This window comes from Aulonocara stuartgranti (assembly GCF_965226115.1).
Source record: "Aulonocara stuartgranti genome assembly, chromosome: 1".
Taxonomy (NCBI): Eukaryota; Metazoa; Chordata; class Actinopteri; order Cichliformes; family Cichlidae; genus Aulonocara; species Aulonocara stuartgranti.
Genome location: NC_138939.1, coordinates 30,185,233 through 30,199,166, shown reverse-complemented (window position 1 = coordinate 30,199,166; position 13,934 = coordinate 30,185,233). Strand labels below are relative to the sequence as shown.

The 13,934-nt window shown below is 39.4% G+C and overlaps 2 protein-coding genes across 3 annotated transcripts in view; one reads left to right on the top strand and one right to left on the bottom strand.

Moving 5' to 3' along the window:
* The window catches only part of chrna7a (cholinergic receptor, nicotinic, alpha 7a (neuronal)), a 34,915-nt gene extending 32,781 nt beyond the window's left edge, over positions 1-2,134 (bottom strand). The window contains exons 1-2 of one of the 2 annotated variants that reach the window (XM_082526610.1): positions 1,865-2,134; positions 1,600-1,716 (exon numbers count right to left, since the gene is read on the bottom strand). In XM_082526610.1, coding sequence (XP_082382736.1) covers positions 1,600-1,654 — 55 coding nt within the window. In that variant the 5' untranslated portion in view covers positions 1,655-1,716; positions 1,865-2,134. The remainder of the gene's footprint in view (positions 1-1,599; positions 1,717-1,864) is intronic. The other variant, XM_082526611.1, reaches the window with a different exon arrangement.
* Positions 2,135-3,067: 933 nt separating this feature from the next.
* Positions 3,068-13,287, top strand: cln6a (CLN6 transmembrane ER protein a). The gene is made up of 7 exons (XM_082526660.1): positions 3,068-3,311; positions 5,187-5,307; positions 5,440-5,538; positions 6,551-6,739; positions 9,492-9,547; positions 11,638-11,760; positions 12,502-13,287. Exons 1-7 carry the CDS (start codon positions 3,265-3,267, stop codon positions 12,770-12,772), a joined length of 906 nt encoding a protein of 301 aa, XP_082382786.1. The 5' UTR covers positions 3,068-3,264; the 3' UTR covers positions 12,773-13,287.
* Positions 13,288-13,934: the final 647 nt, after the last annotated feature.

Here is a 13,934-nt window from a genome sequence, read left to right as displayed (position 1 = left end):
TTGGTGTTGGAGTTATCAACATTACCTGGGGTGGTGAAACAAATGCAGCCCAGACATGGCAATCTTTCAAATGCCATATTTGGACATGATTCATCTCCCAATCTCAAATCAGACCCGTCCCTCATTTTAACACACTCTTAGTTCCTCTCCTGAGTTATGGAGCGTTTTTGGCAGCATTTCTTCACTTCACTAATGGCCCAGTTTTCCTAAACCTCCTATGAGAAGCACATTATCCTGATGGATTGGCACAGAGCATACTGTCTATCTGCATATCCCTATTCCTCTGTTCTCTGTTGCATCCACTTCTTTCATTAAAAAAAAGGTTAGCTGAAAGCTTGTCTTTGTCCATATCCCAAGTGGATATCCCCCCACTCCTGATCTCACCGTAATCAAATTTCAGTGCAAGGTGACATTAATGTGTTGTATTGTCCACATACTGTTATACACCCCAGTACCATGCTGTCCGAAAAACCACAGCGGGTCCATGAGAAATGAGCTTGGAGCCATAAAAGGGAGAAGGAAAGTCTCTCAACCTCTTAATCAAATTTATCAGCCTTAGTAATATCAAAGGGCTGGACAGGGCCTATAAGTACTCCACACATGCCCTGACATTTATATGTGCATGCACCGTATGCACACACACCAACAACACTTGCTTCGCTCTCAAAGAAACCTTCATTAACCCCTGCCTGTAAAGTGCAGACTAAAGAGCCCCAGTCAGTGATTATTATTAAATGAATTGCCTCAATTAAAATATTCAGACTCAGATCAGATTTGAGTAAAACCGATGAGAAGCAGTATTCAATTAAAATAAAACATAAAGCATTGAAGATTTTGCACGGTTTGCTTATTTCCCCGTAGAAGGACCAGAGCCAGGATGGCAATATCTTGTGAAAGAAAAAAGACTGTTATTCTGTTTTGTTTTTTTAAACATAGAAGCATCTGTCCAGTCACTGTTTGCCCCAATCTCTTTATCACTCATAAACCACAATATTAGAAATGCCGTGATCTTGCAGCTCTTTTTATTCATTTTGCATAATATTTTTTCTAGTTACATCACGAGAAACCACACAGTTCAACAGCAAAAGAAAGTTCAGAGCTGACAGACAAATCAGCCACACGTAACATGTAGTATAAGACATTATAACATGTTTGTTCTCTGCAAGCTGCATATCGGACCTTACTTTAGTATAGTAATATTACGTCATAGCTTCTGAACCCATGAAAAACACACTTAATATCAAATACTAATAATGATGACTATAACTACAGTCACACCGAATCATTTGCACACACACGCACGCACACACACACGCACACGCACACGCACACACACAACACTTTCATATGATTGCTAAGGCATCTAGACCAAAAGTGTCTGAAACTCAGTGTTTGGCACAACAGGTCTGCAATCTCAGCTAGGGAACCGCTAAAATCAATCCACAGCGGAGCAAGGTTGAACGCACATTAACACGTCTCGTTCAATAACACACACACAAAAATTATATTACTCCTAATCATTTAAACAATAATTGTTATTTTTAACATGCATGGCGCGCGATAGAGTTAATTAGCCAAATGAAATGCATGCAGACATACCTTTCACTGTGCAGGCGGTGACTGCAATAGAAAGCAGAAAATTTACTAAGTCCATGTTGAAACGCGTGAGGAGTGAAAACAGAAAGACTTCTGGATGCAGGAACGGGAGCGATAACACTGTGGGGCGGTGTGAGTGTGAGATGAGAGGGAATTCTGCCAATAAATAACTCCTCCTCCCAATGAAGAGCCGCTGTTTGGCAGCCCATTAATGATTTAAGCTGAAGGATCAAAACTTTCTGCCCACAGTAGAATTTTTTATCCTTACCTTTAACATATTTTGTGGTACTCTGTCGTTTTTACAAGTGAACATTTTTGACTTTCAACACTGTTGACTGGATCTCCGTGTCCCCTTTCTGTTTTTTTGCGCATTGTAAACTACACAAATGACTAAATAGGCTACACTAAATCTATTGAGTTTATATAATTTATATTTCGTTTAAATATATTGTGGTTTTATATCAACCCACACTACCTCTTGCGTAACCTTTTCAGTCAAAAGCACGAGGACGCGTCTGCGTAACTAGAGGCCATCTACTGGTCTGTAAAAACCACTACAATTATATTGCAGTTGTGGGATGGAGTCTGTTTAATTATCAGTTTAATGTTGCAAACACTGTACAGATTGTTTTTAATTTACCCCTATTTTAAATTCCTACACACAGAATGTGTTTAACATATCATTAAGACACACCAAGTAACTCATGCTGCTTTAGGATAGAAACTCTAACAGGGGTGGGCAATGAATTGTCCCAAGGGGCCAAATGAGTAACTGGGAGTTCAGGGTTGAAGTGGAGCAGCAGGAAATCTCAGCTGACACTGGGTGAGAGGTAGGGTAGGGTAAACAATGGGTAGGTCACTAACAAAGGACCAACAATCCCACCTCGCATTCACACCCGTTAACCTAACATGTATGTCTTTAAACTGTGTTTTCCTGGTTTTTAACCCCTTTAGTATGGAGGACCACGAGAGCCCTCCATATAATCCAGCTGCTAATTCAAATGTTAATCCCTGAGCTAATCTGTGAGCGAACAGGAAAGGGAAATGGATTTTGAAATGAGGAGTGGAATCGCCATTTTAAAATGCATTTTGAAAATCAGTTAAATTTGAATTCGAAAATGGTTTTTGAAATGAAGATTTTTTTTTAAAATATTTTGAAAATCAGTTTTTTAATGAGGAATTCAAAAATGAATTTACAAATGCGGAATGTATTATACAATTCATTATTTAAGCACAGAATGCTGTATTTCGATGTGCGTGGCTCCTGAATCCTTACATTCATTATAACAACTTTGAACTTGATGACTAAAAAACGTCCTTATAAGTTCACTTATTTGCTTATTTATTTATTCAGGCTTCGAAGATTGTATTTTATAGTTTTTAATCTGTAAGACTGAAGTTGGTAATTGAGCTGCCTAGCCTACAAATCACAACTCGGGGTGAAGTGTGCCCTCTCCACTTCTAGTGTCTTTGCTGCAGTTTGATTGGTGGATTCTCCTGATGGGCGGAAACAAGGCGACAGCCCGGAAGCGACAGCGCTCGTGACCATTAACTGTACACAAAATGTTTAGGGTAGTTGAATCCCGCTAGCTTTCCACACCTGTGACCACGGAGCTGTATGAGTAGGTAAAGTAAACGAGACCATCGGCTGCCTACACGGAAACAACGATGCAGACTGTACGAAAGCGTCAAGGCAAGGATTTACACCTGAAGAGGTTTGTACTCTAAACATGAAGATGTCGCTGCTGTTATCGTCGCCTTGCTGAAGGGCAGTCGGTTCATAAACACAGAAAGCGTAAAGCTTAAAGAAACGAACGTCTGTAAAACCCGGAGAATAAATGTTTTCTACAGTACAGGATCTGCTTATCTCTTCTTCTCCTGCATGTATCCAGGAACAGATGCTGGAGGCTGGACTGCGCGCCAAGTGAATGATTGGACGTACAAATGAAAACGGAGGCGCGCATGCTCCGTTTGATAGCGCCAGTTAGGCGTTATTTCAAGCCAAATGTTGTAGAAACAAAATCCTGGCTTCTTGCGGGGAAGCCTGTTGTTGTATTTACCTCGCTCTTGTCTTCAGGCTTTCTGATGACATGACAGGAACACCAGCTAACTCTGGAAAATCTCACACTGGCTGTGTAGCTGATCTGGATGTAACTAGTCTGTTTTCAGTCTTCAGACATCTGGCCAGCAAACACAATCATGTAAAAAGAAGACAAAATAGATCAGGTCAAGCAAAAGCAAAAAATCAAAAGGGGCTATAGGAAAAGAACACGTGGAACTACAGCATTTGAGACCTTAAGTCATATAAAGCCTGACTTGTGTCTTTACAGGTCTAGACCAGTGTTGTCAAACGTCACAGGCCATAATCGGCTCTGCAAAGACTCCACTGTGGCCTACTGGATCCTTTGGAAAATGGGAAGGAGGGCATAAATTCTTGGACTATTAAATGCATAAGTTTTGAATGTTTTCCTATTAATAAAGCCCTCCCACATGGGCATCTTTACTACACCAAAGTAATTACAACATTTACAATTGGTCCACAAAAACTGGGCAGTTTTTGTGACTCACTTACTCCTGTGAAATTTTATAATCACAGGGCAACGAGCTACCTCAATTCCTTTTGTAATTTCACACATTTAGTTGTTTCAATTTAAGCTCAAAGAGTCAAGCTGAAAGATCTCTTTCATATATTACAGCAGCATTTCTTTATCATGTGGAAAAACTGACATGTACCATTGAAATTGCCTTTCTTTTTCTTATATTAATTAAAGCTCAGGGATGAAATGTTCAACTGAACTTTTTCATTGACAGAAAGGGGGAGTGTCACTAGTCCAGCCCACTTAAGATCAAAGTGGGCTATATATATTCCATAATATATAATGAGTTTGAAATTCCTGGTCTAGACACATAGGTTAGACTGACACAGCTTTAAGCTGAATCAGCAGTGGTTGCTACTAGCAGCAGTATGTTGAACTGAAACCAACAAGTGGCTGCAAAAGTTTCCCAGCAGCTGAGTTTTGCAAAAAAATTTGTGTGGCTTCATTAATTTTTGCAGCTTCATGATCAATATGTCTGGATGGCAAGAAAAAGGATTTCAGGCAGATGCAGATGGTCACAGCACTCTTTGCAGTAAATACTGGTTTTGCTGGTGTTACAAGGGAGCCTGTAATCCTTGAGGAAGGCTGAAAGCCCATGGGGGATTTATCTGCACTCATCTTCCTGCTTTCCCAGTGCATATGTTGAACTATAGGGACTGTGCTCAACATGCTACAGGAAATTGCACAGCTGCACACAATAAACAGCAGGTTGGATAGTTCAGCAGTTTCACAGCTGCTGCATAATTATTACTCTGAAATCAAAGAGTGGAGGATGCAAGGGGGGTGAAAAGAGAATAAACTTGTGTTTTAAAATAACATTTTAAAATACTGTAGTTTTACCATCAATATAAAATACTCGAATTCAAGTAAGGAAACCACGTGCTCTTAACCTGAAATAAATGCAGTAACATGTCTGTTAAGGGCTCGGCAGCTGTGTTGCCCTTTGCTTTGGTAATGCTTGCTCTATTACAATGACTTACTGTATGTTTACAGCACTCCTGGTGTTTCAAAGGAAAATGTGCCACAGAAGAAAAAGCAGCGCTTCCACTTTGACCTGTGGCTGTGTCTCACTGTGCAGAACTGGATATTAGACTTTGGAAGGCCCATTGTTATGGTAGGAAGGCTCAGTGCAATTTCTTCGTACCTCTTGTGGTTTAAATCTAATGAAGGAAAAAAAGGCAAATGGATGGTTACATCAATATTTTCAATTTCAGTGGAAACCAGTATTTTCTTACATATGTTTCAGATCATTCTTCCTCTGGAGTGGTTTCCACTGAACAAGCCCAGTGCTGGAGACTATTTCCACATGGCCTACAATGTCATAACACCATTCCTAATGCTCAAGGCAAGTCTTAATGCAGTAGAGTGTCTTAGTGATTGTGAAGACAACATCAGGTCTTCTGTATTCTCTCCAGTGAATAATTTCTATGTGAACACTTGACCTACTGTGTAACTCTTTATTTCAATATTGCTTTTACTGCAGTTGCATCAGGACAATCTGGTTTTCTGTTGCTTTACAGACTGAAATCTGTGCTGACTTTTAATGTTTCGTATCTTATTGCTTATGTGTGATTCCTATACAGTTAGGACAGTTCAAGACTCTCAAGTCTAGGAGAGGCAAAGATTTCAGCATTCCAGATCTTGTCATTCCTTTTCTGCTCTGCATGTTGTGACTGCTGGCCATGTTTTGATTTTTGATAGTTTAGTTTTCACCAATAAAAATCTAATTTTGGGCAGGCCCTAGTTAGAAAAACCTTCCAGGGATTACTGAGCTTGTTTAATACCTGCTTTAAGAGACTGTAACTCAACATGGCAACATTATATCCAACATCATTTTGGGTTAATTTTTTTTTCTCAGTTTCAGGAATCAGAATTGCATCAGTTAAAATGTTGTGTAATAATTTTGTGTTATGATTTTTCAGGTGCATTTTGAGGCAGACTATTTAGGTTCTTGCAAACCAACATAAAAACCCATAATTCAACGCCTGACTGGCAAAGAGACAGTGTTACTTCTAGTCAGTGTAATGACGCAAGTTGCATGCTTTTGTTAGAGGATGTAGGTCATCCGTGTGGTTGTGTTATGAAACAAGCTATTTGCCCCGTAATATCCATTACCTTTAAGGCAGATCTATATTTAAGAGACAGGAAGAACTAGGCAGGTGCAGCTGAATAGATAAAAACACAAACACACCTAGATAAAGTCAAAAACATATTCAAGAAAAGAAAAACGGCACATGTAGGCTGTGTGAAAAAAAGTCTCAGAGATAACGCACAGGCGCTGTGGTTGAAGCCAGTTCTTAAAGGTGTCCCCAGAATAACTCTTTTAAGGTATACATGTTTGTTTCTGCTCCATTCAGCTGATTGAGCGCAGTCCGAGAGTGCTGTCTCGCACAGCCGTGTACCTCTGCATCATCACGTTCGTCATGGGAGCCAGCATCCACCTGGTGGGAGACTCCATCAACCACCGGCTCATCCTGAGTGGCTATCAGCTGCACCTATCAGTGAGGGAGAACCCCATCATCAAAGACCTTAAACCAGCTTCACTGGTAAGATGGCAAACAGCTAAGATCCATGGTGGGCTTAGTGGGAATACTGGAATACATGGAGAAGGTTGTCAAAGTGTGTCGTTGTATGTTATTTATGTAAGTGGGACAACTTCATGCATGCTGCTCGTACAAAAAATATTGTTTGTCTTCAGCAGTTTAAAAAAGCTGTTCTTTTTGAACTGAGAGCACACCGCAGAAACACGCGTCACCGCAGCTATTTAGATGCAGCAGACTTTACCCTGCTGTGTGGGAGTGGAGCTTATTTTTCTCTCTGCTCCTTCGTCGTCATCATCACATCTTTTATTGTCACATCGACCAGAAGCAGAACATCGTACCTTTGATAGTGTGGTGTTTGTCAACGCTTATATACTGTGGGTTAATGTAGCAGCACAACAGCAGTCATGTTAAGATTTTATACCCTGGCTTTATTTGTTCCATGTCCCTATTGCTGGAACGGTTCGCAGCCGAGTGTGAAGCAGCGGGAATGAGGATCAGCACCTCCAAATCTGAGGCCATGGTTCTCAGCCGGAAAAGGGTGGAGTGCCCACTCCGGGTCGGGGATGAGTTCCTGCCCCAAGTGGAGGAGTTCAAGTATCTCGGGGTCTTGTTCGCGAGTGATGGGAGAAGGGAGCCGGAGATCGACAGACGGATTGGGGCTGCAGCTGCAGTAATGCGGACGCTGCACCGGTCCGTCGTGGTGAAGAGGGAGCTGAGTGTAAAAGCAAAGCTCTCAATTTACCGGTCGGTCTACGTCCCTACCCTCACCTATGGCCACGAGCTGTGGGTAGTGACCGAAAGAACGAGATCGTGGATACAAGCGGCAGAAATGAGCTTCCTCCGAAGGGTGGCTGGCCTCTCCCTTAGAGATAGGGTGAGAAGTTCGGCCATCCGGGAGGGGCTCAGAGTAGAGCAGCTGCTGCTCCACATCGAAAGGAGCCAGCTGAGGTGGTTCGGGCATCTGACAAGGATGCCCCCTGGGCGCCTCCTGGGTGAGGTGTTCCAGGCATGTCCCACCGGGAGGAGGCCCCGGGGCAGACCCAGGACACGCTGGAGAGATTATATCTCTCGGCTGGCCTGGGAACGCCTTGGTATTCCCCCGGATAAGCTGGAGGAGGTGGCTGGGGAGAGGGAGGTCTGGGCCTCTTTGCTTAGGCTGCTGCCCCCGCGACCCGGCCCCGGACAAAGCGGATGAGGATGGATGGATGGATGGCTTTATTTGTTCCTGATTTATTTCCCTGCTGATTCCAGGGGAAGAAATCACTACGGATCTTATTTATTACAAAACCAAGATTCATATGTAGTTGTTCAAACATCTGATTGATGCACAACTTCTTACCCCACAGTTAGACCAACAGAGAGTCAAAGAAGGTTTTTAAAAACATTTTTTTACACTGGTTCATGTGAATTTCATTGTGAGGTTTAAACCCATTTACTGCCTACAGAAATGTACGTTTGCTCTCATCTTTCAGCGTAGTACTTTGAGGTGTCGACTGATGTTCCAGATCTCTACTTTTATATGTTTTTTTTTCAATTTTTATTATACTCCTTTATTTATCCAAGTAAAAGTGTCATTAAGATTTAAATCTCATTTCCAAGAGGGACCTGGCATCGTGGCAGCAAAAGTTACAAAACATGACAACATAGCAACAATTCGTACAAACATGGGAAAAATACGCAATAGCAGATCATTAAGAGCCACATTTAAAACAGTCACACTGACTAAAAGAGTTATTCTCTCCCTTCTTGAAATGCACTTAAACTCCTTTACGGCAACCATTTCTGACAATCAGTTGTATGATGTTGTGAGAACGAAGGCTGTATTAGTTGCAGTTTAAACACATGTAAACACACAGATAGGAGGAAACGAGCCAAGGAGAGATTTATAGTTAAAAACCAACCAATGGGAAAGTCTGTGGATATACTGTACAGAGATGGCCATTTAACAGCAGCATACAGAGAACAGTGATGTACACAATTTCCACAGCCAACAATAAAACATGGTAGATAGTATCTAATCTCTTTAGGTACTGGACTGGTGCATTCATAAAAAGCAGATCGCCGTAATCCAATAAAGGAAAAAAAAGTGCATAAATTTAAATGTTTTCTCACTTTGAGAGAGAAACAAGATTGATTTCTAAAAAGGTAACTTTGTCCAAGTTTAGTTTCAACTTAGACACAAGCGTTTGAATGTGAGTTTTAAATGACAAATTCTGATCTATAATGATACCTAGATACTTGTAAGATTTGACCATTTTAATTGCAGTCCTTTGAATGGTTTAATCTTAGGAAATGCAGACAACAACTCTTTGCCATTTGAGAATAACATGAACTTGGATTTCTCTAGATTTCATGTCTGTAATTGGCAACTGTAATCAGCAGCTTTTGTGTGTGTGTGAGGCTTCATCAAATGCTTAAAGTCCTCGGGTCAACAGCTTTCAACAACTCATCATCTCATGAAATGTGATTTTACACATTCGGAAAAACATCAATTGCGTGAAATCTTTTCTTCAGTAAGTTATAACATTTTTAATATACAGTCACTTCAGGTAAAGCCAGTGTCTTTTTATATTTTTATATTATTTGTATATGTTGTATTATATGTTGTTCACAGCTGTTTTTTTTATCTTGTTTTGCTCTCTGTGAGTTCTGTAATAAAGTTGAAGTTACACACCAAAACACTAGGTGGCACTGTAGCATAAGGTTGTGTGTCTGGGAACGTTTTAATGAATTTAATTTGGTCCTTCTCCCTCAGATTGACTCCTTTGAGCTGCTGTATTATTATGACGAACACCTGGGACACTTAATGTGGTATGTTTACAATAATTATGTTGCATGTACAGAAATGGATCGCTTTGAACCACAATTTCCCCTGGTGGGGCGCGGGGTTATCATGGATGTGTTTTGAAAAAACATACAAAGGCAAGTAAAGTAATCAGAGCAGAGATTTTGAGGAAATCTGTACACAGTTAGCATTAAGCTTTAATGTGTGACCAGTTTTTGTCTCTAATGAATCCTAATGAAAATGAATCCTATTACGTGCAGGAAAACGGAGAATTTTTCCAGATCACTTGGTTTTATCTTAAAATGAAGAAGAGTTATAGCTCTCCTGCTATTTCTTATTATTGCACAGACTTTTAGTTTTATGGGTTTGTTTATGTTTTATTCCTCTCATAATGTTCCAGCATTGCATTTTCACTGCTGAGGTAAAGGAATTACAGTTTTCAGTGGACGAGTCTGCTGTTCGCTCAGTAATGCAGATATGGGTGTGGTTTGAGTATTGCAGTTCTGGAAAGAAGATAGAGGGTGAGTAGGGAGATTGCTAATATGTTGAATCAGGATGAACAGTACTGTAGTTGTCTTTTTATCCCCTTGCTCTCCGGTGCTGCCAAAGAACTCATATGAAATTAGATGAGTGAGTTGAGACAGTGTTTAAGCTTCCTCTGCTCAGGCGTTACATAAGCAGCCTCATGAAGGGTTGAACTGCTTTGTGACAGATGACAGGGCACGAGGGAAGGTGCAGCTGTGAAGTGTTCAGCGCCTTGGCCCCAAAACCAACAGGTTACTTTTATACACATTCTTTTATTTATGTTTTAATATCAGAATCAGAATACTTTATTGATCCCTGGGGGAAATTATTTTTTGTTACAGTGCTCCATTTTAAACCAACATTAAGACAAGACAGACAATACGCTAACTAAGAATAGTACAATATATACATATATATATATATACATACATACATACATACATACATACATACATACATACATAAGTCACTTATAAATAAATATTTGGAAAAGAAACATGTGTAGTTGTAGCAGCAAACAGTGTGTTAAGTGGATGCGTTGTACAGGGAGATGGCCACAGGCAGGAATGATTTCCTGTGTCGTTCAGTGGTGCTTTTCGGTAATCTCAGTCTCTCACTGAACGAGCTCCTGTGACTGACCAACATGTCATGGAGTGGGTGGGAGGTGTTATCCAACATTGTCTTTATGAAGAACATAATCTTTTAAACATGAAAATATAAATGAGTACACAAACCTGGATATGTGCACTTTCGTACACATATCCAGGATCCTTTGAATTCTAAGTTGCAAGCATAAATTGTAGTACTGATGTGATTTGTGATACACTAATAGTAGTACGCAAAAATCGGTGTAGTTGTTAAGGAAGCAGGAATATGAGCAGAGACTATGTTAAACTCATATAGTCACTTGCTGTTCTCGCCAAATTAGTTTGACAAATATAATGAAAAGCCGTTAATGGAGCAAATAAGTGGACCTGATGGGAAAATAATGTTCCTTTTAAATCTTTGGGCTCATCCAAATGGAGATAATCATTTTACAGGAGATGAAACATTTACAGTTGGACTAAATTTACACAAATAAGAACCATCAATAATAATTACAAACTCTGGGTGGTATGAAAGACTCTAGCTTGAGACCAGCTGACAGTTTAATAGATTTCAGAGGTGTTATTAACTGACCATGTACAGCACATCCCTGTAATATTTACTCTGAAAATAAAATGCAGTTTATTTTATTACATTCTTGATCAGCGATTAGATTCATTTATTTTTACAACTGTTCTGCTAAATTGCCACTTTCATTTTAATTCACTGCTTAAAAATGTACTAATAATTTTTGCAGATGTTAAGTTAAACAAATGACCTCATTATCGTTATCATGTCTAAACATTTAATAACAAAAAGAGAAAGAAATGGGGTTTTTTTTTTCTCCTTCTGCTTTTGTGGTTTGTTAAATACTGTTTACTTTTTTTAGGGTTTCATTGAGCCGAGCTCAATAATATTTTTCATTGCCCGTTTATAAAGATGTACTTGAACATAATGTTCATCCTGTGCAGAGGATAAGGGTTTGCTTCTTTTTTTTTTCCACCAGGTATATTCCTTTCTTTATCATTCTGTTCATCTACTTCACTGGTTGCTTCTCCAGTGGTGAAGAACAGAAAAAGGTTCCTCTTGCTGGTTGGCTGTTGCTGGGACCAAGCGCTCTCTACTATTGGTCAGTCTATCCTTTAGACACACTACATAGATTACCAGACACACAAACTCACCATGAATACATTCAGTTGTTATTAAAGTGATGAAAACTGTGAAGGACATCTGAAGTCTAATCATGGGCTTTAGAGAAGAAATGCTTAACACTAATTGGGATGATTACAAATAACTTTCATAATCTAAACTAACTGAGATAAAGAAAAGAGTAGACGGACAGCAGTAACGCTCACATTTAAAGTAAAGCCAGGGAAACATTCAGTACTACAAGTGAAGTTAATAGCTTATGAACAGTCCCTCCAATTATTCTGCACTCCAAACTGTTTTAATTTTTTTAGAATGACCTTTAGTATTCTGAACTCCAGTATTTTCTAACCTGTTTCTAAAATCAATTTCTTTCTGTCTAAAAAGTCTGACAAAAATGAACATGCGACTAAACCAGATAAACAAACATCTAACAATTGTCCAAATTGAATTTTACACACAAAGAAAGATATAGACGTGCTTGAGAGCAGCTTTGACGATCCTCTGAAACCTGTGCCATTTTGGAAAAGCAATTACTTTTCTTATCTGACATCTAAACGGTAATATAGTTAGTAATGTGAATAGGATTGTTGCAATATATAGCAGTATTGATGTTTCCATAAAGATTGCAGTTTCCTTATAATAATATTTTGTTGGACATTTAGTATTTGGTTCTCCCTGATGTTCTGACTTCTCCTGTCTCTTTTTTTTAAATTTCTTCTAGGTACTTGGTCACTGAAGGACAAATCACTGAACTTTTCCTCCTCACCTTCGTTGCTATGGTTGCTATGGTGATATTCCAACATCATAAAGGACTTGGCCCCGACAGTAACGGTCTGTTCCTGTTCTATAGTTTCGGTGTTACCGTGTTCCTTGTGGCTCTGTGGGTGGCCTATCTGTGGAATGACCCAGTGCTACGCAACAAGTACCCCGGGCTCATTTATGTGCCGGAGCCCTGGTCCTACTACACTTTGCATATAAAGAAGAGCCACTGAAAGGGTTCACCAGTGTTGTACGTTTTTATAAGTGAAAGAAACTGCTCTCTTTTCTTTCTTTTTAAAAAATACATTTTCTCACATTTTGTGTGGCAGAGACATTAGCTGTGCTTAACTATGGCACTTAATAAAACTCATTGATGTGCACTGGTTTTCACTGTTAAACTCAAGGATATTCTGCCTCCTGTCCCAGTACTGAGCAGGGAATTTGCCTCCTTTGTAGATTTTTATATTGATGTATGTGAAATGTTTCGCTCTTTGTCTCTTTTTTAATGCTTGAATCTTGTGGCATGAGAAATCATAAAAGAGACCAGCACTGCACACTGTCATGCATCATGTTATCAGTATTAGGGTAGATTTTGCAATTCTCATGTCATACATGTTTAATTTACTAATGCAAATTGGGAATAAATCTGTTCATCATTTTTAAAATATTTTGGCCAAATGGGAATGTGTTAAAATTAAAGATATAAATACTGGACTGGGATTTAGCCAATAAAGACAAAGTGAGCCCCTATGGTCCTTTATTTACCTCTCAATTACCATTACACATGTTCTGTTTTACTTAGAAACCAGTCACTGCCTCACGACTGCAACCAGTCATTCAAATATAACTTGTGAATGTGTTGCATTTAAAAATCTATTGCACAGGACCCTAAGATCAGGCACAAATTCAAGCCTCGCTGTTAATTCAAATGAATTAAGTGCCACTTAAACACCTGTGGAGCATTGACATTTTGGGAATGTTTGGCAATGAATTATTTTTAAAGAATTCAATTAATCTGACATATGACGGTGCCACGAAGCAACCTGAATGGAAAAAGAGAAAGCTGACCTTGCATAGCCTCAAAGAATCCAGTCTATTAACAGCTGAATGCTGTAATATTGATCTTTAACACCCCTGAAGAAACAGGTGCTATGGTTACACATGGTCCTCTCTTGACTGTCGGAAAAGATAAAAAGAAGTAGTTACAGTATATAAGTATATTACTTTATCTTAAAATATGCATATTTATAGAAATTTAGTTGCATGGCAAACAAAAAACCCCTTAATAATAGTTGTTTTTTTAAAATGTGGAAAGTATTCACTCATCTGCCTTCAAATTTGAATTTCAGTGACATCCCATTTTTAATCCATAGGGTTTGAATATGATGTTGGCCC